Below are 27,744 nucleotides of genomic sequence, written 5' to 3'. Positions count from 1 at the left end.
TAAATTTAGGAGGTGCTGTTTTTCATTGCTAGAAGGAGTTTCTTTACTGGGAGTTCTTTAAGCTAATGAAATCTCAGGTCTGAGCCAAAAAAAAAAAGGTTCCCTAATGAGAAATTTTTTTCCAGTACTTTGAAGACTTTAAAGTACTCCATGACCCTCAATTATTTTATTTAAAAAAACAAAACCGAAGTGCCCATTTTCTTAGTGAACAGTCTAAGAACTCAATTTCATAGAGTCCCGGCAAAGCCCATCCATTCCTCTCTGATACTGGACTCTTTGTGACAGCTCCCTTCCCCCGCTCTCTATTTTCCATACACGGGACAGTGAGAAAGTTGCGAATCTGTGGTGAGTCTGCATTCTTCTCTCTTCAGCTAGCCTCGTGCCAGGATTAGACATGACCAGACTTCTGTTTTCTCCTTGGGTTTACATTTTAACTCAGTTGTCCCTGAACGGAGGATTTCTATGAAGGCTTCTGTGGCAGAAGAGGGAAGGGGCTAATTGATTCTGATTAGTATTCCTCTCTGGCTTGTCCTCCACGCTGATTTAGCTATTGAGGCAACTGAGAAGAAAATATCTACTGAACTTGGCAATGGGCCCTTTGTACTTGTTTGCCACGGGAGCTAATTTTTCTTCTTCAGACTGGCCATGGAAATATTCTCCTGAGGGCTCAAATATATTAATAACTCGGGACGGTCACACAGTTCACAGACAATACAAGCCCTTCAGAATGGGGCTGTGTGTATCTGGGCTAATAGGAGGGTAGATATTTGCAAAGGCATTTATCTGTTGGCTGGGGTTCAGTACTTTGGGAACTCGTGTCTTGGTATAGTTTGTCGTTCCCCTCCCCCCCCAGTCTATATTAGAATAGGTTTAATGGACTTTATAAATTTAAAGGAGCAGTTTATTTATTGGCCCTGTTTGTTTCAGCCCTCTCCTCCACTTTGGTCAATACCCTGGGTTTTTTTCCCCACAGTATACAACATGGGGAAAGGCTGTGGGTGTGCAGGGGAGAAGCAAATATATGATTAGGAAGTGGGGGATGCTGGTTCTACCTGTCCCCTGCAGGCTGTGGGTGTGCAGGGGAGAAGCCTCCATCAACCATCATCATAGCTGCCTTATGGGTAATACTGGGTGAGGGCAAGTTAGCACTGTTAGCAGAATTAGAAGATGTTACCTGAGCATTAGTCCTAAATAGAGATTTTGTGGCTCTCCTCCAACTCACCTAGAGGTGATGGAGGCTGAATCTTTTTTTTTTTTTTGAGGCAACTGGGGTTAAGTGACTTGCCCAGGGTCACACAGATAGTAAGTGTCAAGTGTCTGAAACCGAATTTGAACTCAGGTCCTCCTGAATCCAGGGCCAGTGCTTTATCCACTGTGCCATCTAGCTGTCCCCAAGGCTGAATCTTTAGTGGAAGTGGGGCAGAGGAAATAACCTGAAAGAAACAAAACAAAACAAAAACACCTAGCTGTCCTGTAATTTCCTTCCAGAAGCTGGTGGAGACAGTGTTTTCTGTAACTTTGTGCTCCAGTGTTCCTTATTAACCAAGCACTTGTTAAGTACCTACCTTGAGTCAGTGATAGGGGATTTTAAAAAATAAAATGAAATTCAATAAACATTTATTAAGTGCTTACTATGTGCCAGGCACTATGCTAAGCACTGGGACTACAAAAAGAGGTGAAAGGCTGTCCCTGGCCTCAAGGAGCTTACAGTCTAATGTTAAATGAGCTGGAGAAGGGAAAGGCAAAGCATTCCGGTATCTTTGCCAAGAAAACCCCAAATGGGGTCACAAAGAGTCGGACGTGAGGAAACAACATTATTTGTGTCTAGTCCCTATGAAAAACAGTAATGAATCTGCCTCAGTTTGAAGAAGAGTGCTTTGTAGTTTTTCCTTAATACTTTTTGTTATTCACAGGGTTATAGATTGAGAGCCAGAAGAGACTTTAGAGGTCGATCTAGTCCAGTGCCTTTATTTTACAGATGCGAAGTGACTTGCCCAGGATCACACTGCTAATATTTGGCTAAGCAGGATTCAAACTCAGGTCTTCCTGAAACCAAGTCCAACACTATCTTTATCAGAATTATCCTCTACACACCAAACTGCCTCTCTGGGTGATGAAGAAAGATTCTCTCTCCCCACTCCCTCCAAGACATGACACTGAATGTTTTTCTTTGTTAAAGATCCACTTTTGCTCCTGTGCAAAAGGAAAGCGCTAGCACAGTTCTAGCTAGTCATTATCATCACTCCCTTTCTGAACATAAGTTTAGGACTGCTGGGATACTGAATCTGACTTGCTGACTATCCCCTGCTCCTCCCCATCTGATTTACTGGGTAGATGCCCCTGTCTTGGGAGCTTTTAGATCCCGAGTGTGTTTTGGGTACTCACTTCCCTGAGGGTTGTGGTCACCGGAAAAAAAAAAAGTTCAACCTATGACACATCCTGGCTTTAATTTCTTTCTTTCTTTCTTTTTTTGGGCGGGACAATGAGGGTTAAGTGACTTGCCCAAGGTCACACAGCTAGTAAGTGTCAAGTGTCTGAGGTCTGATTTGAACCCAGGTCCTCCTGAATCCAAAGCCAGTGCTTTACCCGCTGCGCCACCTAACTGCCCCCTGGATTTAATTTCATAATTTTTTAATGAACCAGGCAACTCTTTAAGACTATAGTTTGCAGGTCTGGATTGTGAAAGAACTTTCCCCATAATGAGCTCCCTCCACCAATGGAATCACAGGTCTACACCCCCGTCCCAATGTGGTTAATGCTAAATTATTTGTAGATGCTGTAGGCGTTAAATGAAAAGGGAATTAGGGCTGGAGTGGTCAGGAAAGCCTTCTCAGTTGTGAGATCCTCTGAAAGGTTGGTAGGATTTGGATAGTCAGAGAGGAGAGGAAACAACATTGTAAGTGAGAAAAAACAAGCTCATAGGTTTATAGATACAAACCTGGAAGAAATGTCTAATTCAACTCAATTTACAAATGAGGAAACTGAGGTCCAGAAAGGTTAAGTGACTTGCCCAATGTCAGTTTTCAAGTAAATAGCCTTACCAGGATTTGAACCCACTTTCTCTGATTGCAAATCAGAGTGAAGACAAAGAAGCAGGAGTATTAAGTAAGGCTTGTTCATGGGGCTGGAAGATTAGCTAGAGAGCAAAGAGCACATGCATGATACTGGTAACAATAACTCACATGTTAGTGCTTAAAGTTTCCCAAGTATTTCCTACACACTGATTTCTGAGGTAGGTTGTTGCAAGTATTATTATTACCATTTTGTGGATGAGGAAACATGTTAAATGACTGCCTCATCATCAAAAAAGAAAATAAAAATAATAAGCCATATTATGGTATTTAACCATATATGCCATAGTATTAAATTTATAGTATATTTCTGCCCCCCATTAAAAAAAAATTCAGAACTTAGGTACAGCTTCAATTCCTTCCAGATCGTCTGTAATATCATACAAATTGATCTACTATTCTGTAGTCCTTCCTTTTTCATCCTCATTCTTTGTTCCCCCAACCCCCAGGGCAATGGGGGTTAAGTGACTTGCCCAGGGTCACACAGCTAGTAAGTGTCAAGTGTCTGAGGCCGCATTTGAACTCAGGTGCTCCTGAATCCAGGGCCGGTGCTTTATCCACTGCACCACCTAGCTGCCCCCTCACTGATATTCTTAAGAGCCACCCTTCCTTCTCAGTAAAGGGCAGCAAGGTAATGCAGTGGATAGAGTGCTATGCCTTTGGTCCATAGACTTAACCAGACTACTAAAGGGGTCCATGACGCAAAAGAGGTTTAAGGAGCCTTGAGTTAAGGTCTGCAATTTTTCTTGCTGTGGACACAACCTGTTGGCACAGTGGATAGTGTTGTGGGTTTGGAATCAGGAAGACTTGTGTTCTCGAGTTCATATCTCTCCTCAGACACTGACTAGTTGTGTGACCCCGGGCAAGTCACTTAACCTGTTGACATAACCTATTTCTTCAGTTGGAAATATGATGCTGTAATAGCTCTTTTAGAAGAAAAATCAGGAGATAAAAGCCATAGAGTCTTTTAGTGCTGAATGGAATCTTGGAAGCCACATAGTCTAGCCCCTCATTTTATATTTAAGGAAACTGAGGCCCATTGAGGTTTAAGTGACTTGCTCAAGGTCACATAGGCAGCGTATCTCAAAAGATTTGAACACAGGTTCTCTGACATCAGTACCAGCTAGCTTTCTTTTTTAGTTCACCACTAATTGGGGGTGGGGTTGGGGGAAAAGGGCAGAAGCAGAATGGATTGGAATTGAGTCTGTTGCAATAATTGAGTGGTGAGTTGATCAGGGTTTGACACCTGGGAAGGAATGATGGAAGTGAGATACCTTTCAAAGGAAAATTCAGGGATTTTAAATCTGGCCTCAGTCGTATCTGACTCTTTGTGACCCCATTTGGGGTTTTCTTGACAAAGATATGGGAATGGTTTGCCATTTCCTTCTCCAGCTCATTTTACAGATGAGGAAACTGAGACAGAGGGTTAAGTAACTTGCCCAGGGTCACACAGTCACCTAGTTGCTAGATTGGTGAATTATTGAAGAAAGAGAAATCCACTAAAGTGTAGCTAATACAGACACTCAGATTTAAAACTGGAAGAGGCCTAAGAAATCACCTAATCTAGTGTTCTTCAATTTGTAGATGAGGAAAACAGGCTAAGAGAGGGAGAGTGACTTGCCCAAGGTAGTAAGTACCAGAGCTGAGATTCAAATCTATCAGGTCCTCTGCCTCCTGTATTTGGAGACTGCTTTTCCAGCCTTACCAAGTTGTAAGGATAGCACTTAAAAAAAAAAAAAGATTATGGCTTTTAATAAAGCTGAGAGACTTAGATCATTGAAAAAGTGTTTAAGTTGAGTGAGAAATAGGAGGTCACAGTGTAATAGAAAAGTAAATGTGTCAATAGTCTGGTTTTACTACTTCCTATTTTGGTAACCTAGCGTGACATTCTGGGGATCCAGCTTTTATTCCTTGCTTCCTTTCTTTGAACACATACATACAGTGGTTCTGGGTGACTCAGCCAGCCAGCCAAATGCCCCACTGGAACATTTGTGTGTTTAGAGAGCAGAGAATCCCCAAATGACCAAAATAGCCTGATAGAATTTCTAGAATGGAAACAGATTGGATGTATTGGTGAAGTTTGGGAACAGTTTGGTGTGGTCATTCATATTCTCAAATCTTCCAAGTGCCTCCCAGGTCTAAAATTCCATGATACCAAATACCAGCATATTCACTCTACTTAATTTGAGGTCAGAATCTGCAATATTCCTCTCTCAGGAAGTCCTAACTGCAACATACTCTTTTGATACACTTCTGGATGGTTAAAAGAAATTGCTATTTTAGCAGAGTAGATGAGAATTTATAATAATAATAATAATTATTATTAGGGATAAAGACTAAACCCTTTTATTTAATTGATTTAGGGAACTTCTAAGTGGAGAATCTACTAATTCAGTTCAGCATCTTTTTTTTTTTTTGCAGGACAGTGGGGGTTAAGTGACTTGCCCAGGGTCATACAGCTAGTAAGTGTCAAGTGTGTGAGGCCGGATTTGAACTCAGGTACTCCTGAATCCAGGGTTGGTGGTTTATCCACTGCGCCACCTAGCCTCCCCCAGCATCTTTCTTTTACCGTTGTCTATAACATTGAGAAGTTAAGTGACTGCTCAGTGTTGCCCTGTCAGTAGTATAGGGGAAGTTAGGTGGCTACAGTGTATGACTGTGATTCTTGGCAAGGATACTGGAGTGGTTTGCCATTTCCTTTTCCAGCTCATTTTGCAGATAAAGAAACTGAGGCAAACTCAGGAACTCAGTAAAAGTAGGTCTATTCAGCTCTTCTGCATCTACTAAAATCAAGATGCTGTTTTTACCTCCTTTTAATTATTCTCCACCTCCCCCTCTCCCTGGATTCTTTTTAAATTTGTTCTAATAGAAGCATCTCTTTATTTTCTCACAACCAGCTCTAAATCACTTCATACTCCTTGTCCTTGGGTCTCCTGATCTGTAAAATGAGAGGAGTAGATCCAGTGGTCAAAGAGATTTTTCCTAGCTCCCAGTCCATGATCCCTATGATGGCTATATATAGAACTTCCCACTGATGAATGTTAAGTAAAATATTTATTTTTTACAAAACATGTATATAATGTTTACTTATTAAATATAAAATTAGAAAAAACTCATAATTATAAAATAAAATAAACATTTTAGAATCAAGTTAAAAGGCAAATGTTTGTCTTAACCTAAATGCTCAATTCTTTTTTTTTTTTTTTTTACGGGGCAATGGGGTTAAGTGACTTGCCCAGGGTCACACAGCTAGTAAGTGTCAAGTGTCTGAGGCCGGATTTGAACCCAGGAACTCCTGAATCCAGGGCTGGTGCTTTATCCACTGCGCCACCTAGCCGCCCCCTAAATGCTCAATTCTAAAACTCACTTTGGGAAATGTTTATTCATAAGTAATCTTTCATCTTTGTTGAGTAGTTTTTCAGTCATGTCTGACTACTTGTGACCCCATTTGTTTTCTTTGCAAGGATACTAGAGTAGTTTGCCACTTCCTTCCTCAGCTCATTTTCCAGATGAGTAAACTGAGGCAAACAAGGCTAAGTAACTTGACCAGGGTCACACAGCTAGTAACTGCCTGAGGCCAGATTTGAACTCAGGAAGAGGTAGGAGTCTACTAGGCCCAGTGGTCTATCCACTGTGCCACCGAGACCTTCCTAATGCCAGCTTGGAACCACTCCCTTGAGAAAGCATCAGATATCTCCCCACTGGCTCATTGAGGTAACTCATAGTTTTTGCACTTTTTTTGAGAGGAAAAGGAAGAGCAGGTTTCTGGACAACCTGGTGTGGCCTGGCATCTTGTAATTTTGTCCAGTTTGGTTGCCAGAATTAGTCTAACCGTGTCCAAATTACATTACTAAAATGATTTCTTTAACAGATCTGGTGAGAGAAGTCAGTGGTAGTTATCCTTATTACAGACAGAGGTGTTGAAATTGGTCTATGAGAGTGTTAAGTGACATCCCTATGGTCACAAAATAAATTGGTGAAACAGATAGGAAGGGAATGAAAGATGTCAGGTTTTTCCCTAGGAACTGTTATAAGTTACTTGTCCGTCTTAACTCCAAATAGTCAAGCCTTTCAGAAACTTTAGGAATGTCATTTAGGAAAGGACTTCTATAGACTATCCTGTGGTGCAAGGGATTAAGACTCATCTTCCTAAATTCAAATCTTTCCAGTTAGAAAACGATTTTATCTCCCTTTAAGAGATAGAAACTGAATTTCAAAGAGGTAAAGGGGCCTATCCCAAGTCATATGACTAATAAATCAGCAGAGCCAGGACTTTTGATTCCTAGTTTAAAATTCAGATAATATTTGTAAAGTACATAGTGCAACACCTAGTAGGTAAGCATTATATAAATATTTACTCCCTTGTATTCCCTTTCTCTAGCCTAGTGCTTGAAAATTCCCACCTATACTGCCTCTCAAATCACTAATAAAGAGCTTGCCCGTTGGTTCTTATACAAATGATCAAAATGCTTGGTATGTGATACAGCTTCATGACAATACCTAATATAGCCTCATATCCGGGACCATTAGAAAAAAAAAACTTAAAGAAAAAGAAAGATGCGCAGAAATTTTAGTGTTGTACGAAAGAAATCATAGTTAATTTAAAAGACCAAAAGTTTCTCAGACTGTTATTTGACATGCTGCAGAATTTGGCCAAAAATGAGAGTGGCATTCTTTCTTTCATTCTTTAAAAAAAAAAATCATTGGCAAAGGACTTTTTAAAAAAATAATAAACATTTTTATTTAAAGTTTTGAGTTCCAAATTTTATCCCTTCTTCCCTCCCTTCCCTCCTCCCTCCCTGAGGTGGTAAGCAATCAGATGTAGGTTATACATGTGCAGTTATGTAAAACATTACCATATTTGTCATTTTTTATATGAAAACTTGAATAAAAGAAAAAAACTGGAAAAAAGTAAAAAATAGTATGCTTCAGTCTATGTTAAATCAATATCGGTTCTTCAGAGGTGGATCATTAGTTCTTTGGGATTGTTGTGGATCACTGTATTGCTGAGAATAGTTGTCATTCACAGTTCTTCTTCAAACAATATTGCTGTCATTGTGCACAACGTTCTTTTGGTTCTGCTCACTTCACTATATATCAGTTCATACAAGCCTTTCCAGGCCTTTCTGAAATCATCCTACTTGTTATTTCTTATAGCCCAATAATATTCCATCACCATCATATACCACAGCTTGTTTTCCCCATTTGATGGACATTTCTTTCATTTCCAATTTTTAGCAACCACAAAAAGAGCTGCTATAAATATTTTTGTACAAATAGTTCTTTTTCTCTTTTTGAGGATGTCTTTGGGATATAAACTTAGCAGTGGTATTGCTAGATCAAAGGGTGTGCACAGTTTTATAGCCCTTTGGGCATAGTTCCAAATTGCTCTCCAGAATGGTTGGATCTTTTCACAACTCCACCAACAGTAGATTAGCGTCCCAGTTTTCCCACATCCCCTCCAACATCCATTATTTTCCTTTTTTGTTATATCTGCCACTCAGATAGGTGTGAAGTGATACCTCAGAGTTGTTTTAATTTGCATTTCTCTGATCAATAGCGATCTAGAGCATTTTTTTCATATTTCCTTGTCTGAAACCTGCCTGTTCTGATTTTTTTTTTTTTACCATTTATCAATTGGGGAATGACTTGTATTCTTATAAATTCAACTCAGTTCTCTATATACTTGAGAAATGAGGCCTTTATCAGAGATACTTGTTTCAAAAATTCTTTTCCAGTTTTCTGCTTCCCTTACAATTTTTGTTACATTAGTTTTGTTTGTGCAAAACCTTTTTAATTTTATATAATCAAAATGATCCATTTTACATTTTGTATCACTCTCTATATCTTCTTTGGTCCTAAATTCTTTCTCTGTCCACAAATCTGACAGATAAAATGTTCAGTGTTCTCCTAATTTGCTTATGGTATCACCCTTTATGTGTAAATCATGTATCCATTTTGACCATATTTTAGTATACTCTGTGAGATGTTGGTCTATACCTAGTTTCTACCCTACTCTTTTTCAGTTTTTCCAGCAGTTTTTGTCAAATAATGAGGTTTTTTTCCAAAAGTTTGGATCTTTGGCTTTATCATCTCTCTCTCTCTCTCTCTCTCTCTCTCTCTCTCTCTCTCTCTCTCTCTCTCTCTATCACTATAGTCATTTACTTTAGTGTAATTTGTACCTGTTCTATTCTGCTGATCCACTGCTCTATTTCTTAGCTAGTACCAGGTTGTTTTGATTATTACTGCTTTATAAGGGTTTGAGATCTGCTACTGTTAGACCACTTTCTTTCGCATTTTCCCATTGATTCCCATGATATTAAGCTTTTGTTCTTCTAGGTGCCTATTTGAAAACAGGCTGGGTAGCACAAAGGATAGAGCACCGGGCCTAGAGTCAGAAAGGCTCCTCTTTGTGAATTCAAATCTGTCCTCAGGCTTACTAGCTTCGAGTCCCTGGGCAAGTCACTTAACCTTGTTTTCCTGTTTCCTCATTTATAGAATGAGCTGGAGATGGAAATGGCAAACTACTCCAGTATCTTTGCCAAGAAAACCCTAAATGAGGTCACAAAGGGTCAGACATAACTGAAATGACTAAACAACAAAAACCAAATATTTATGTTATGAGTGAGGGTATGATGTGGAGGTCGGTGGTGATAAGAATGGAAGAATGGAAAATCTGATGGTTTTTTTTTTTTTAATTGTTGTTGAATAGCAAGGGAGAAAGAGATACAATTTGGGGTCTTTTCTACTGAACAAATGGTCGCTCAGTAGCATGTAGCCCCCAGATCAAAAGCTTCATCATTAAAGTAATAGCTTGAAAATCCCTGACTACCTATTTTGTTTTGGTTTTTTTTGTCTTTGAAGGTCTCAACATCTGTACAAGTGGGAGTGCCACCTCCTGTGAAGAGTGTCTGCTCATCAACCCAAAATGTGCTTGGTGTTCCAAAGAGGTAGGAGTGGAAGCAGGATTAAAGGTTGCTATTATAAGCAGAGTTAACATCTATCTAGTATTGTAAGGCTTACAAAGCACTTTACATTTATACCATTTGAGCCTCACCACAACCCTGGGAAGTAAGAGCTATTGATATTCTCATTTTACAGATGAGGAAACTGAGACAGACAATGAAGTGACTTGCCCAGGGTCACACAGCTAGGAAGTGTCCAAGGTTGGATTTTAACTCAGGTCTTCCTAAGTCTAGGCTCACGGCTCTCTATTCGCCATGCTACCTGGTTACTTCCCCTAAAGGGGCTTGATCAGAGACTACCAATTCCTTCTTTCCTTTCCTCCCAGCACATCCCTCAATACACAGCAGGTTTCTGTCAAATCATGAAACCTTTTAAGCATCATTTCCAGTTGCTGTTTAGTTGTATTGCTTCTTTGCTTTTAGGGATGTGTTTTCATTTCACTTTGATTTAAGAACTTAGGGCCAGAATCCTTTGCTGAACCCTATAGACAGAGACTAGCAACTTTGAATTTGTGGGATTACCTCCTTGGCACATAACATTCTAATATCTGCATGTGGAATGCTGGGGAATGTTAGTAATAGTTACATTGGCTTTTTATCAGAGTACAAACATTATAAATTGGCTCTTACTATCTTTGGATTTAAAGCAGCTGCTATTTCTGCAAGTTCTGAAAGTTGTTCATTAGCATATTTGCATGATAGTGGCTTTAAGATTGTCAGAACCTAGTGATCTAATCAGGAAATGCTTAATACACAAACTTAACACCTCTATCAAATTTACTTTCTATCAAAGACTTGGAGTCAGGAAGAGTATGTTTGAATCCTACCTTAAAAACTTACTATTTATATGATTCTAGCAAATCACTTAACCTATCTGGGCCTCACTCTTCTATTTTTAATATGAAGGGATTGTTTTCACAGACAAAATTAATGCAGATAGAATAACAAGAGAAACTGTAGAATAGGAAAAATGTTTTAATCGGTATCACTAACAATGTCATAATATACAAACTTATACTTAGCGATTACATGTGTGCATATGTACATATGTGCATGTATGTGTACATATGTATGTATGCATATACGTATATAGAAATATACACACATATGTAAATATATGCATCCAATAGATGTATCAAAGAATATGAACTACTTTCTTTTTTAAAATTTCCACATTAGTCATGTTATGAAAGAAGAATCAGAACAAAAGGGAAAAACCTCAAAAAAGAAAAAACAACAAAAAAATGAAAAATAGTTGGTTCAGTCTGCATTCAGATTCCACAGTTCTTTTTCTGGATATGGAGAGCATTTTCCATCATAAGTCATTTGGAATTGCCTTGGATCATTGTATTGCTGAGAAGAGCTAAGTCTATCACAGTTGATCATCACACAATGTTGCTGTTACTGTGTACAATGTTCTCCTAGCATCAGTCCACTTAAGTCTTTTCAGGTTTTTCTGAAATCTGACTGCTCATCATTTCTTATAGCACAATAATATTCCATTACATTCATATACCACAACTTGTTCAGCCTTTACCTAATTGATGGGCACCCTCTCAATTTCCAGTTCTTTGCCACTACAAAGAGAGCTGTTAGAAATATTTTTGTGGATCCTTTTCCCTTTTTTTGGTGATCTCTTTGGGATACAGACCTAGTAGTAGTATTTCTGGGTCAAAGGGTGTGCACAGCCCCATAGCCCTTTGGGCATAGAATATGAACAGTTTTCAAAGGAATGGAAAAATATCAATGTCCTTTTGAAAATACCCTCCAAATCCCTAACAATAAGAGAAGCAATTTTAACAATATGTTTATTTTATCTCACACCCTGCAGTTTTGTAAAGATAACCCAAAAAAGGAAAATATTTAATTTTGAAAGAACTGTGAGAAGATTAATATACTCTTGGTGGAATTGTGAATTGCTATGATTCTTCTCTATAACAGTTTAGCATTATACATGAAAACTGGCCAGACTCTTCTTACTCTTTGACTCATCTACTCTAGGATATTTTTATACCTTAGAGAGGTCAAAGACAGAAACAGAGTTTCAGTATATATTCAGTGTATATGCACGTTATTTATAGTAGACCTTTCTGTGGTAGTTAAGAATGGGAAATAATTCATTATGGCATGACTGAATAAACTGTGGCATATGAGGCAACAGACTGACTGTAAGTAGATATTATAGTAGATAGAATCATGGTCCTGGAGGCAGGAAGATCTGAGTTGGAATACAACCTCAGATATTTATTAGCAATGTGATTCCAGGCAAGTCACTTAACTACCCAGTGCCTCAGTTGCTTGCAAGTGTAAAATATACTTAATAGTAGCACCTACTTTAGAGGGTTGTTGTGAAGTAATATTTGAGAGCTGCTTTACAAACCTTAAAGCCTTATATAAATGCTAGCTATTAACATTATTATATTAATAAAGTGGAATATTATTGTGCTGTAAGAAATGAAGAGTATAAGGAATTCAGAGAATCATGGGGTAATCTCTCTGAACTGATACAGAGTGAAACTAACAGAAGCAGAAGAGGAATAGGTACAATGACTGCAACTATGTAACTACAAATATCCTTGAAAGGAAACCAAACAGAGCAAGTGAAAAACCAATAATGATCCCTTAGAACAGATAATGAAGCATCCTGTCCCTTTTATCAGCAGAGAAGTGGGGAACTATGAGACCAGGAAATTGTGTATATTGTCAGATGAGTCAACTGTATCCATTTTATCCCCTTTGTTACAAAGGAGGTTTCAATTTTAGTGGTGGAGGTGCAGTGTACTAGTAATGTAAGAACACTGAGTTATTAAAACCTATTTTAAAAATAAAATAATAAAACTAAACGGGCAGGGGTGGTGGTGTGTGGTTTCGACTCTGGCCAACTTTAATTTGAAAGTTATGATCTTGGGGCAACTAGGTGGCACAGTGGATAAAGTACCAGCCCTAGATCCAGGAGGACCTGAATTCAAATCCGGCCTCAGACACTTGACACTTACTAGCTGTGTGACCCTAGGCAAGTCACTTAACCCTCATTGCCCCGCAAAGAAGAAAGAAAGAAAGAAAGAAAGAAAGAAAGAAAGAAAGAAAGAAAGAAAGAAAGAAAGAAAGAAAGAAAGAAAGAAAGAAAGAAAAAGTTTTGATCTTATAAGGATGTGGGACATGAACTTCCTTAGTGTTCTTTCTCTGTTCCTCAGAACTTCTCGGCATCATTATCCCTTGTTTCTTCCTACTAGTCATTAAACATGCCTTTATTAAGTGCCTTTCTAGGTGCCAAGAACTGTGCTAGGCTGGAACTACAAAGAAAGGCAAAAGCCACTCCCTGCTCTCAAAGAATTCACAATCTAACAGGAGAGAGAGCATGAAAACCATTACATACAAATTATATAAACAGAAAAGATTGGAGGTAATCAAACTAGCTGGTATTTGAAGGAGGCAAAGGAAGCCAGGAGATGGATATAAAGAGGAGAAAAACTGCAGGCCTGGCAGACAGCCAGTTAGAATGACCAGAGTCTGGAGATGGAGGATTTAGGCCAGTGTTGCTGGATCACAGAGAATCTAGGGGTGCATAAGGTGTACAAACACTGGAAAGTGTGTGTGGGGGAGCTGGTTGTGATAGAATTTATTTTTTTTGGTTTTGGTTGTTGTTGTTTTTTCAGGACAATGGGGATTAAGTGACTTGCCCAGGGCCACACAACTAGTAAGTGTCAAGTGTCTGAGGTCAAATTTGAACTCAGGTCTTCCTGAATCCAGGGCTGGTGCTTTATCCACTGCGACACCTAGCTCCACCCCCCCTCCCAATCCATCCTTCTTACCACTAGCAGAATATCCTTTCTTATGTGAACATATCTGCTCCTACGTGTCAATTTTTCAGTGGCTCCTTATTGCCTATCAAGGAAAATTCAAAGTACTCTGGTATTCAAAGCCTTTCCCAATCTGGTGCCATCCTACCTTTCTAGCCTTCTCATGTTAGTCTCTTTTATGCATCCTATGCTTCAACTGCATCTGGAATCTTCTCTGTCCTTTAAACAAGCCCCCTGTCTTTGCTCTGATTGTTTTCTGTTTCTGGAGGAATGCCTCCCCCCTCTTCACCTCTTTGCCTGTCCATCCTTTTTTTTTTTCTTTTTTTTTTAGGGCAATGAGGGTTAAGTGACTTGCCCAGGGTCACACAGCTAGTAAGTGTTAAGTGTCTGAGGCCAGATTTGAACTCAGGTCCTCCCGAATCCAGGGCCGGTGCTTTATCCAGTGCACCACCTAGCTGCCCCACCTGTCCATCCTTTAAAGCAGAGATCAAATCTTTCCTCTTCTAGGAACCTTTCTCTGAACTCGACAATTCTTTTCCATAAAAGTATTTTATTATTTTCCAGTTACATGTAGAGATAGTTTTCAACATTTGTTTTTATAAGATTTCTAGTTTCAAATTTTTCTCCTTCCCTACCCTCCCTCCCCCACACCCCAAGACAGCAAGTAATATGATATAGGTTATATATGTACAATCACATTAAACACATTTCTGCATTAGTCATGCTGTGAAAGAAGAATCAGAGCAAAAAAGGAAAAGCCTCAAAAAAAAAAGAAAAAGAGCAACAACAAAAACAATGGAAATAGTATGTTTCAATCTGCATCTAGATCCCACAGTTCTTTTTTTTCTGGATTTGGAGAGCATTTTCCATCATGAGTCCTTTGGAACTATCTTGGACCATTGTATTGCTGAGAAGAATCAAGTCTATCACAGTTGATCAACCCATAATGTTGTTGATACTGTGTACAATGTTCTCCTGGTTCCACTCATCTCACTCATCATCAATTCATGCAAGTCCTTCCAGGTTTCTCTGAACTCCTCCTGCTCATCGTTTCTTACAGCACAATAGTGTTCCATTACATTCATATACCACAACTTGTTTAGCCATTCCCCAATTGATGGGCAACCCCTCCATTTCCAATTCCTTGCCATCACAAAAAGAACAGCTACAAATATTTTTGTACATGTGGGTCTTTTTCCCTTTTTTATGATCTCTTTGGGAAAAAGACCTAATAGTGCTATTGCTGGGTCAAAAAGTATGTACAGCTTTATAGCCCTTTGGGCATAATTCCAGATTGCTTTCCAGAATGGTTGGATCAGTTCACCGCTCCATCAACAATGCATTAGTATTCCAATTTTTCCATAGCTTCTCTGACATTATTTTCTTTTTTGGTCATATTAGCCAATCTGATAGGTGTCAGGTAGTACCTCAAAGTTGTTTTAATTTGCATTTCTCTATGAACTCGACAATTCTTAATCACAGAAGTTATGAAGGCATGCTTTGGTAACCACACTTCAAGTCTACTCTCTAGGGAAATGTAGAAGAAAAATAGACATCATGTGATTATTCAGTTTTTGAAAAAAAAAAAGGAACTAGATAAAATGTAAGCATTAGTTAGAAAATAACAGAGAGGAATAATTTAAAAGATAACTCCCATGAATCCTTAAAAAAATTTAACCTGTTGGAAGCCCATGAAAATTTGTGCCAAAGATGGGAAAGACCAGCTACTCCCACAGCCTCACAGACAGACCTGGGAAGTTAGGAGACCCACTTTTATTTTCCCCATTTTTTTCCAGATGAGGGAGCTGAAGTCCCAAGAAGTTCTGTGACTTACCAAAGGGCATACAGCTAGTGAGTCACAGGGACAGAGAGGAGTAGAAAAAAAACTCTCCAAGAAGGCCCATTTAAAAGGAACAGTGACAATTTTCCAATCCTGTTTTTTAGGTAGGAACATTTTTTTTTTAAAGATGGCTTTAGGAAATTTAAATTTCCACCTTGTTAATCCAGAATTTTCTGGAAGACACTTTCTCTTTGGAGACACTGTACCTTTGGAAAGTGGAGTCCGGTCCTTGGAGTCACTGTGTTTAAGAACACCCCAGGGAAAGAAAAGTATAAAGTGTGAACCTTAATGAACTATACATCACAGGGTGCCCCCAGGGCTTTAAGTACTTGGAGCTCAAGTTTAATGAAGCAAAAGAGATTAAACAAATCCAATGTGTTTTGCTTAATACCCAGCAAGAAGATGAAAGGGCCACTTTATGTGTTTTAACAGTCTGGGAGTGGACTATAGTGCAGCAAACACATTCAAGGAGAACAGTTGTCCATTGGGTATTGGGGGCTGCCCTTCTAGGGGGCATCCTGAATCTGGCTGAACCAGACAGCAGTGAAAGTGGTAGGCTAAGGCCTGCAAGTATTTTTTTGGTGAGAAGGGAATGGAAGGGACAAAGGGGGAGGGAATAAGCATTTATATAGCTCCTAATATGTAATTGGCACTACAATAAGTACTTTACAAAAGTCTCCTTTGATCCTCACAACAACCCTTTCAGCTAGATACTGTCGTTTTGTTTTTTTGGTGGGGCAATGGGGGTTAAGTGACTTGCCCAGGGTCCCACAGCTAGTAAGTGTCAAGTGTCTGAGGCCGGATTTGAACTCAGGTACTCCTGAATCCAGGGCCAGTGCTTTAACCACTGCACCATCTAGCTGCCCCTAGATACTGTTGTTTTACAGTTGAGGAAACGGAAGCAAATAGAAGTTAAGTGACTGTCTCAGAGTCTGAACTCAGGTCTTCCTGACTCTAGGCGCAGGGCTCCATATACTATACCACCTAGCTGCTTCAAGATAAGAGAAATTTGGAGCCTGGAACTAACTGCCTTGCTTTCTCTTCCTTTTACTTTATTTCCTTCAAAATACACAATTCATTGGTCCTCTTGGAGAAATGAAAGATGAACAACAAAATCCTTCTCCATTTGAAATTTGTGTTTTCAACTTTTTGCCCTGTAGTGTCTTCCTCACCACCTTTTGTAACGAGAGAACGATTTGTTAAATATATCAGTTATTATTGGATTATCAGTATTCAGCATGCCTTCAATAAAATCCAATGCACTTTTATTTAATGCCTATTATTTATAAAGAGGCAGCTAGGTGGCAGAATGGATAGAGTGCTGGGCCTGGTGTCAGGAAGATGAGTCTTCCTGAGTTCAAATCCAGCCTCAGACACTTCCTAGCTGTGTGACCCTGGGCAAGTCACTTAACCCTTTTTGCCTCAATTTCCTTATGTATAAAATGAGCTGGAGAAAGAAATGGGGGGCAGCTAGGTGGCGCAGTGGATAAAGCACTGGCCCTGGAGTCAGGAGTACCTGAGTTCAAATCTGGCCTCAGACACTTAACACTTACTAGCTGTGTGACCCTGGGCAAGTCACTTAACCCTCATTGCCCTAAAAAAAAAAAAAAAGAAAGAAAGAAATGGCACACCATTCCAGTATCTCTTCCAAGAAAACCCCAAATGGGGTCATGAAAAGTCAGACATAGGGGCAGCTAGGTGGCGCAGTGAATAAAACACTGGCCCTGGAGTCAGGAGGACCTGAGTTCAAATGCAGCCTCAGACACTTAATACTTACTAGCTGTGTGACCCTGGGCAAGTCACTTAACCCCAATTGCCTCACCTCCCCCCCAAAAAACCATACCAACTTAAAATGTAATTTGTAAACATCATGACATCAAGATTAATGAATGGGTTATTTAAAAAAAAAAAAAGAAAAAAGTCAGACATACGTAAAACGATTGAACAACAACAATAACATTATTTATAACCATCACATAGGGACAGAATAGCATAATGTATACAGACCACGCCTTGGTGGCAGGAAAACTTCAGTTCAAGTTCAAGATATGCTTCTGAGAGCTTCCGACAATTCTCTTAATCTGTCATCACTCTAGCCAGCTCTCTAAGAGGATGCATTTCTGAGAAGCTGCTAATTTGCATTGATGGAAAGAGTTTCCATATTGGGAATCCCTACACTGCTGAAACTATAGATCCAGACACCAACCCCTCCTCCATCCCCCCCAAATGTTTCATTGTCCACCAGTAGAGTACAAGCTCTGGCAGAACCAAAACTTGAATGGCTTTAGGCATCGAGGACTTGCTAGGAGGGAATGAAATGCCTGACCCTGGCTGGAGATGTTTTTTTTGTGCTGAGGGTTGGGGAGGAGGGGAAGGTGGCAGAGGGGGGTCTGGGGTGGGAGATTACAAAAGTTCAAAATACTTGTAAATCAAGGGACAATTTGGTCAAATGAATTAATTGCCACAACTTATTAGAGAGCATGAATTTAATTGCCCATCTGAATCTGATTGTTTTAATCTTTTAATTTTTTAATACCTATTCATTGTGCTTGTTTTCAAAATGGTTCCTGATTCAGTTCAGTTGAACAGTTAGCTCAGCCAAAAACCATTAGCTCCATAGAATCCTTGATTTAGACCTAGATGGGTTCTTAGAGACCATTGCATCCAACCCCTTTCTTTTTACAGATCAGGAAACTGAGGCTCAGGATGATAGTGCTAATAAGTGTCAGAGGCCAGGTCTTTCCAGACTTCAAGTTTTTTACTGTAGCCTTTACTCCAAGCTGTCTCTCGTAAAGGAAGGGGTTGTAGAGATCATCTAGTTAAACAATTTTAGTTTTCAGGTGAAGAAACTGAGACCCTAGAGAGGTTAATCAAACTTCCCAGAATCCCACAGCTAGTGAGTAACTGAGACAGGAGCAGAAGAACCTCTCCTCTTTGACTCTCAGTTTTTTCCACTTGACTGTGTTATTAACTCTGAATATCAGTTAAGCTGAGTCATTTTAAAAGTTTATCGGGTATAATGATGAGGGAAAGGCAGAGGAAGTAGTTTGATTTTTAACATTTGGGGGACTCCTAATGGGCTACATTAGTCCACTTCTTATTTTATTTAGCCCATAAGACAAGTAGCAAAGTGCAAAATGTCTATCTATAGGAATATCCAGTGAGATAATATTTGCAAAGTACTTACCACAGTGCCTGGCATATAGTGAGTGCTTAATAAATGCTTGTTCCCTTCCCTAGTTCCCCTGGTTTATAGTTTGAAAATGAAGTATAACTTCTAAGTTCTTCAGTAAAAATGGAATGAAAGACTGAAAGATGAGAATACAGCTTTGTGAAAGGGGACTCCCCTTCCTCCTGTAAAATGATGTCTAATAACCTCTTTTTTCTAGGACAGGAAATTATGGATTTTAAAAATTGAAAACTAGGAAAAGAAATTATTTTACTGATTCTACCTAAGTAGGATACAGAGGTAAAATGTTTTTTCAACATTCTGTAAATTGACCATTAAAAGAATTTCAAGGATTAAAAATAGCAGTCTTAGTCAACTATTTGATTGCTGTAAAGGGTTTGGGCTCTTTCTTCCTTTCTGTCCTTTTATCCTTCCTTCTTTCCTTCCTTCCTTCCTTCCTTCCTTTTTCTTTCTTCCCCCTCTCTTTCTTTCTTTCCCTTATTCTCTCTCTCTTTCTCTTTCCCTCCCATAAAGCAGAATTACTTTGTGTGACCTTGGACAAAGCACGTGGCCTTCCTGGGCCTCAGTTTCACTCAGCTCTAAAATGAAGGTTTTGTATTAGATGGTCTCTGAGATTATTTCCAGCTTGGAATCAATGGGAGTTTCCTTTATGTTAGTTATACTTGATCATTTTCCAGCTCCCATGAGTCAATAGCTGTTGGCAAAATAGTTCCTCACCATTCTTTGAACTATTTCTATTTCAGAGCTTTGCAGTAGTTCTAGGGATCACGGATTTCCAGTTGTTCCACTTGTGGTAATTTCCATTTTCAGAGAGGCTGAGGGGAGGAGAAATACAGACACTGTAATAATTATTGTGTTGAGCTATAGTTTTGCTTGTGTTAACACTGTGGCTCCCAGTGCTCTTCAGGTGTGCAGGTGATATGATAAACTCCTGGTAGCACTGAAATGCTGAACTAGCAGAAGGCAAACTGTAGGACCATTTGATGGAAGCAGGCAGAAATCCCAGGTGTACTTCCATGGGGACTTAGGTCACAGCGATCCAGACTATCTAGAATTGGTTTCTACGCTAACTCCATTCCACTCATGACCCAGGAAAAATCTGTAAGTTGTTGGAGATTGTTCCCTGACATAATTAGCTCAGGGTACTGCTGGAGCCAAAAAGTTCCATCAAATGATGATCACCAGCCTGGACAGTATAGAAAACAAAGCAACACATCATTCAGCCCCTGTGCAAAACTGATTTGTCTGTACATGGACGGTATCTTCCATGTTTCTTGTTGCCATAGCTTGAAAAAGACATGATAGAACTAGGGAAGAATATTGTAGGTTTGAGATAAAAATTAGTGTTCTCCAGATTGTAGAGCAAAGTTAAAAATATGGCCATTGAAAGTCTATAAAATGAGGGGGCAGTTAGGTGGCACAGTGGATAAAGCACTGGCTCTGGATTCAGGAGGACCTGAGTTCAAATCCGACCTCAGACACGTGACACTAGCTGTGTGACCCTGGGCAAGTCACTTAACCCTTATTGCCCTGAAAAAAGAAAAAGTCTATAAAATTGAAGGGTGAATGTGAATTTATTCTCCAGAATTGTCATATGAGTAGACGCCTTTTAAAGCTAGAACAGAATGATTAAAAGCAAGTGTCCTTTAGTACAACACAGAGTAAGCTTAAGGAATTTGTTACTGTCTCTAAGTGGTCCTACTCACATGTGTAATTGGGGATCAAGAATTGCTTGGGTAAATTCAGGGAAGAGAGGTCTGTTGTGTCATTAAAGAAAATAAGAAGTGCTTTGGAGGAAGGACCTTCCTCAACATGGAGGGAACATCATTGAGAAGAGCATGTACCCTGGCTGGGAAATGGGGCTGATCTGATGTGGCAGTTCTTATGTTCTATTAACGGTAAACCGGGAGGCAGCTAGGTGGTGAAGTGGATAGAGCACTGGCTCTGGAGTCAGGAAGACCTGAGTTCAAATCCAGCCTAAGACACTTAACACTTACTAGCTGTGTGACCCTGGGCAAGTCACTTAACCCCAATTGCCTCACTTAAAAAAAAAGAAAAGAAAAGAAAAAAAAACAGTAAACCAGGGCAGCTAGGTGGCTCAGTGGATAGAACACCGGCCCTGAATTCAGGACCACCTGAGTTCAAATCCGACCTCAGACATTTGACACTTACTAGCTGTGTGACCCTGGGCAAGTCACTTAACCCCAATTACCTCACCAAATCCCCCCCCCCAACAAACCTGGGGAGCACAGTATGTGCACAGTGCTATCCTCTTTGTCATCAAATTGGGTGGTTGTTGAGTCTCAGTCGTGTCCAATTTTTCATGATCCCATTTGGGGTTTTCTTGGCAAAGATACTGGAATGGTTTTCCATTTCCTTCCTCAGCTCATTCTACAGATGAGGAAACTGAGGGAAACGGGGTTAAATGACTTGCCCAGGGTCACACAGCTAATAATAAAGTGTCTGAGGCTGGATTTGAACTCAGGAAGATGACTTTTCCTGATTCTAGGTCTGGTGCTCTATTGCCACAAACTGCTAAAGTAATTGCATAGCACTATGTGACAGGTTGCCATACTGCTAAAAGTAAATTTAATTTGTATACCACTTCACTTGTGCTCTCATATTTGCATATGTATACACACATACATATATGTCTGTATACAAAATGTCTGTTTATATACAAATTTTCACACATACTCATACATATACAAATATATATGTCCCCAAGATGATGATGATAATGGTGACGACAAGGACAACAACAACATTTATATAGCATCCCAGGTAACGTAATTTTATTTATTTATTTTTTTTTTGCTGGGGGTAGGCAGTCCAAGTGAGGTGACTTGGCCAGGGTCACACGACTAGTAAGTGTCTGAGATCGAATTTGAAATCAGGTCTTCCTAATTCCAGGGCAGGTGCTTTATTCACCACCCCATCTAGGTTACATCCTCCTCCCCCTCCCTGGTAAGTGTTAAGTGTCTGAGGCTAGATTTGAACTCAGGTCCCCCTGACTCCAGGGCCGGTGCTCTATCCACTGCGCCACCTAGCTGCCCCATGTATTATCTTTTTTAAAAAAATCTTATTTTCTTTTGTTTGGGACAGATTTGCATAGCGCCTTCCTCGTGACAATCCTGTGACAATCCTGTGAAAGTATTTTTATCCCTATTTTTAAAAATGAGGACCAGCAGTAATATCAGTAATTATCATTCCGGCGCGCGAGAGAGCTGCGGGATAGAGCTGGTCCTGCAGCTACCTAAGTTGGGTCCTGGGGTGCAGAGCCAGCCCACCCACCTCTACTCCCCGCGGGGTCTTTTGCAATAAAGGGTGGGACTGGCAATCCAGCCTCAGGTTTCTGCCTCCCAAGTCCCTGAGCACTTCCCGGCAATTGTGCTGAGGCGGTGTCTCCATGCAGACTAACTTGCCAAGTGACAAGAGTGCATGAGTTATATTATATTATAGGGAGTTTTCTATTCTTGGATCCCATCTGGCTACACCTGTGTTGTGTCTCCCACCCTGCCTTGGGGCACTTTCTAAGCCTTTAAACAAAGCTGTCTGCCTGGGGAGTCTCTTAGCTTTGTAGTGATCGCCTGCACTGGGTGTTGCCTCTTAGGAGAAAAATGAAAAACCATTTGACGTCTTCCTGGTGGGTCGATGGATGGGTCAATTTTCCTTCGGGGATGGAGGGGTAAAGAGCTGGTCCCAGAAAATATTCTTTTCTTCTCTTTTGTGACCCGACAAAACAGATGTGATTGACAAGATGGATCTTAACCACTCACACAGAGAAGTATCAGGCTCAGAGTGTACAAAAAGAAAGGGAGAGGGTCCTAATTACTTTGGACATGGAAAAAACTAATCTTCCCATCTCCAGGCTATTTGGGCAGCTAGGTTGTGTAGTAGATAGAGCACCCAGCCTAGAGTCAGGAAGACCTGAGTTGAAATACAACCTCAAACACTTACTAACAGTGTGACCTTAGACAAGTAATTTAACCCAGTTTGCCTAATTTTCCTCATCTTTAAAATGAGCTGGAGAAGGAAAGGGAAAAGCAGTTCAGTATCTTTGCCAAGAAATCCCCAAATGGGGCCACAGAGTCGAATACAGCTAAACAACAGTAACAACAACTGTTATTTTCCCTTCTATCCTATGCACAGCCATATGGTTTATCTTCCTGAATCATCACTTCCATCATGTTTTGTTTGTTACAGAAATGTGTAATGATGTGAATTTTTAAAATTAAAAAAAAAATTATTCATTCATTCATCTATTTATTCATCTGTCTATCCATTTATTTATTTATTTATTGCAGGTCACAAGGCTAGTAAGTGTCCAGTGTCTGAGGCCAGATTTGAACTCAGGTCCTCCTGAATCCAGGGTTGGTGCTTTATCCACTGTAACATCTAGCTGACCCTATGATGTGAATTTTTAACATGATATATATTTTTAAAATATGGAAAGCAATGATGTGGTGGAAAAAGTTTTAGCTGGGATACTTGGGTTCTAATTCCAGTCCTGCCACTAATTAGCTTTGTGACTTTGGGCAAGTCACTGTTGAGCCTCAGTGTATTTATTTGTGAACACTTTGTTCCAGTGGCCATAGAAGCAGCTGAAGAGTTTGGTCAGACATCGGAAAGGCCAAGGTCATCCACTGCATCCCGAGCCATCACCAGTCATCTTGTCTTGCCCCCGGACTTTGATGACTCTGGAAGAGAGAGTGAGGCTGACTACTTTGTGCAGCTTTGCCTCACTTAAATCCAATTCACTGATGAGTCAGGATATCACTTTGTAATGTCATTGGTCTTCTTCAGAATGAAAGATGAACAAAGTCAACGTTATTTCTCTAGCCTTGACTCCCTAGGTAGACCATTGTTTCCTCAAACTTCTGATAATTGCCTGTGTGGTTTTTTTTGTTGTTTTGTTTTTTGTTGTAGGGCAATTGGGGTTAAGTGACTTGCCCAGGGTCACACAGCCAGTAAGTGTCAAGTATCTGAGGCCAAATTTTAACTCAGGTCCTCCTGACTCCAGGGCTGATGCTTTATCCACTGCGCCACCCAGCTGCCCCTAATTGCCTGGTTTTTGAAATCTTGCCTCAGTATCTGGGCTACTAGTCCTTGCCCCACCTAAAGATCACTGTTCTGTTGTTGGGTATTCATGTCTGTTGTTGGGTATTCATGTCACAGTATGACACTAACAAACCACAGCTACCATCTTGGTACCAGAGATAGTGTTGAAGTTGGGTCACAAAACCTGAGTTCAAATTCTGGCTCTGTTGCTTATCATCTTTGTGGCTTTGGTCAAGTCACTTCATTATTCTGGGTCTCAGTTTCCCTATCTATAAAATAGGGGATTGGACTATGTGACCTCTAAGGTGCCTTTAGAATCTAGCTCTGTGATGCTTCAAGATGCATTAAAAGGCCTGCCTGATTCTTGAAGTCTTCTTTAATTCCAGTGCTCTTCTCCTTCCTTAATGTCTCTCAGGATCCTGAGCATCCTTTAAAATTATGTTGTTTTGGAGGTGATGCCTTTCCTGACAGTTTTCTCTGTATCCTTCCCCACAGTTTGTATATACTGTATATTTACTTATCTGTGTACATGCTGTTCACTTCTGTCCCTATTAGAATGTAAGCTCCTTGTGGACAGGAACTGGTTGTTTTTTCATTTTGTCTTTATATCCCCAACATTTAGCACAGTGCTTGGTACATAGTAGGTGTTTAATAGATGCTGTTAAATTGAATTGACTTGACTTGAACTCTAGCCTACATTAATCTTTCTGCATGCTGATCATTTGTGACATTATTTAAAATTCTTTAATGAACAAAAAACTTTACTGTCCCTCGTTCCTCCCCCAAAATTGAAAAAAGAACAAAACCTTTGTAAAAATATGCATAATTAAACAAAACAAATCCCCCAAATTGGCTATACATAATGTATATAATTATATACCACAATATGTGACATATGATAAATGATAGCATATATAGTGGTTATATGTGTGTGTATAACTCTCTCTCTCTCTGAACTCAGTGTCCATCAGTTTGTCTGGCAGGTGGTGGGTAACATGCTTGCTTCATCACTGAAATGGTGCTTAGCCATTGCCTTGATCAGAGTTCTTACACTTTTCAAAATTATTTGCCTTTATAATATCATTGTGGGGGTAGCTAGGTGGTGAAGTAGATAGAGTTCCAGGACCTGGAGTTAGGAAGACTCATCTTCACAAGTTCAAATTTGGCCCCAAACACTTCACCCTGTTTGCCTCAGTTTCCTCCTCTGTAAAATGAGCTGGAGAAGGAAATGGTAAACCACTCTAGTATCTTTGCCAAGAAAGCCCCAAAAGGGGGTCACAAAGAGTCAGACATGACTGAAACAACTGGACTTCAACAATCATATTGTTGTATCACACTTATTATTGTGTGTATTTTGTGTGAAATAAAAAGTTCAGGTTCCTTTGGCATGCACTATAGTCAGTTCATCACTTTACCTGATTTTGTTATATTTAGAATTTTATTTTCCCAAATTACATGTAAAATACAAATTTTGACATCAATTAAAAAAAAAAAAACTTGGTGTTCCAAATTCTCTTCCTTTCTCCCTCCTCTCCACCCCGCCAAGAACTCAAGCAATTCAATGTGGTAAAAAGTTTTAACAGTCCTCCCTTTTGGGGAGGAGACCAACAGCATGAGCTACGCACACCAGTCCGCCTGCGACACATGCCAGATTGCCTGCTGAGCACTCGACTTCCAGGGTGCGAGCTTAAAAGGCAAGGAGAGAACGAAAGTGGGACCTTTTTTTCCTGCTCCGCTGATCTCCTGGCTGCGCTGCACAGACAGACGTTGACTGGGGTTTGACTTGGCCCGGCTCTCGGTTAACAGCACTCGCTTGACTCAGTCTCTCTCCCCAAAGGTGGCCTTCCGCTTTTGGTGAGTTTTATACAAAATATAGACTAAGCTTAGACTTAAGACGATTTGTATTGTATTTCTACTTTCCTATCCTTCTAATCAACATCACCTTGTGACTACCATACAATAAAAGCTCTATCTAGAAAACCAGAAGCTTCTTCCATTTACTAGTCTGGGAGATAAATTAAGGGAAAGGTTAAGTAGGGTAGATTTATGATCTAATATACAATTTTAATCTCACATCAATATAAGCTATACATGAGCAGTCATGCAAAACATTTACATATTAGCCATTTACCTGATATTGTTAAACCTCACCTGTCCAGGATGGAAATGAAATGACCCTTTTGTCAATAGTGGAAACTGCCCACTATTATTGCTGTATGCTTTAAGTTGTAGCATTTTAAAGCAATAAGGTGGGAGCCTAGAAAGGGACCATAACCCTGAGTGGGGGGAGTGAGGAAGGTACCTGATGAGGTGGAAAAGTGGGAGGAGCTGCTAGTCTTTTTTTTTTAGTTTAATTTTTTTTATTTAATATTTTTGTTTTGTTTTGTTTTGTTTTGTTTTTTGGTGAGGCAATTGGGGTTAAGTGACTTGCCCGGGGTCACACAGCTAGTAAGTGTCAAGTGTCTGAGGCTGAATTTGAACTCAGGTCCTCCTGAATCCAGGGCTGGTGCTTTATCCAGTGTGCCACCTAGCTGCCCCAGTTTAATTTTTTTTAATCATAAAAGCATTTTATTATTTCCAGGTACATGTAAAAATAGTTTACAACATTCATTTTCATAAGATTTTTAATTCCAAATTTTTCTCCCATCCTCTCTTCCCTCCCCCCTTCCTAAGACATAAAGCAATATGATACAGGCTATAAATATACAATCACATTAAAAACCTTTCTGCATTCATGCTGTGAAAGAAGAACCAGAACAAAAGGGAAAAACCTCAAAAAAGAAAAAACAACAACAAAGTAGAAACAGTATAGTTAAATCTGTGTTCAGAATCCATAGTTCTTTTTTCTGGATGTGGAGAACATTTTTCATCATGAGTTCTTTGGAATTGTCTTGGATTCATTGCACTGCTGAGAAGAGCCAAGTCTATCACAGTTGATCATCACACAATGTTGCTGTTAGTGTATACAATGTTCTCCTGTTTCTGCTCACTTTACTCAGCATCAGTCCACTTAAATCTTTCCAGGTTTTTCTGAAATCTGCCTGCTCATCATTTCTTACAGCACAATAGTATTCCATTACATTCATATACCACAACTTGTTTAGCCATTCCCCAATTGATGGGCATTCCCTTGATTTCCAATTCTTTGCCACCACAAAAAGAGCTGCTATAAATATTTTTGTACATGTGGGTCCTTTTCCCTCTTCTATGATCTCTTTGGGATACAGATCTAGTAGTGGTATTACTGGGTTAAAGGGTATGCACAGTCCCATAGAGGAGCTGCTAGTCTTAAGCCATGGTATAGGTACTTAAAAAAAAAAACCTCATGTAATTTATTTGTGCTCTGATGAAAAAATCCATACCTCCTTTCCTGATAAACATCACTGTAGTGCCTTAGTTCTCCTTCTTGCCAGCACCAGCATGTGTCTGTGCAGTACCCCTGACTTGCCTCATTCCATTCTTGCATTCCTTTCCCTGTTTTCTTGATGTCCTATACCTTGCAAGTCTGTGCTTTGGTTGGTTTTTCTTTGCATAGAAAAAGAATCATAAATCGTGACTGAAGCTGTTCTAGTACCACCAACAGAATAGTTTCCCACCGAGCTGCACTCACTTACCTGGATTTCTCTATCATGTACAAATCCCTCCATCCTGTAAGATCACTTTAGCCCCAGTACATGCTTCATCAGTATGTCCTGTCTCCAGGCTCCCTCCCTCTCACTGGAGAGTGGAGATTTCCTTTCAGAACTTCCATTTAAGGAAGGAATCAGACCAGCCACCTCTTCATTTCCCACCCAGCTTCACTCCTCTGGACTTTTCC

At 39.8% G+C, this 27,744-nt stretch overlaps 1 protein-coding gene across 1 annotated transcript in view; it reads left to right on the top strand.

Moving 5' to 3' along the window:
* The window catches only part of ITGB5 (integrin subunit beta 5), a 188,662-nt gene that overhangs the window by 6,249 nt on the left and 154,669 nt on the right, over window positions 1-27,744 (top strand). The window contains exon 2 of the mRNA XM_043997337.1: window positions 9,936-10,021. Coding sequence (XP_043853272.1) covers window positions 9,936-10,021 — 86 coding nt within the window. The remainder of the gene's footprint in view (window positions 1-9,935; window positions 10,022-27,744) is intronic.

Source organism: Dromiciops gliroides, chromosome 3 (assembly GCF_019393635.1).
Source record: "Dromiciops gliroides isolate mDroGli1 chromosome 3, mDroGli1.pri, whole genome shotgun sequence".
In the NCBI taxonomy this organism is placed as follows: domain Eukaryota; kingdom Metazoa; phylum Chordata; class Mammalia; order Microbiotheria; family Microbiotheriidae; genus Dromiciops; species Dromiciops gliroides.
Note: the sequence above shows the minus strand (reverse complement) of the source record. Positions and strands in the feature narration are given on the sequence as shown.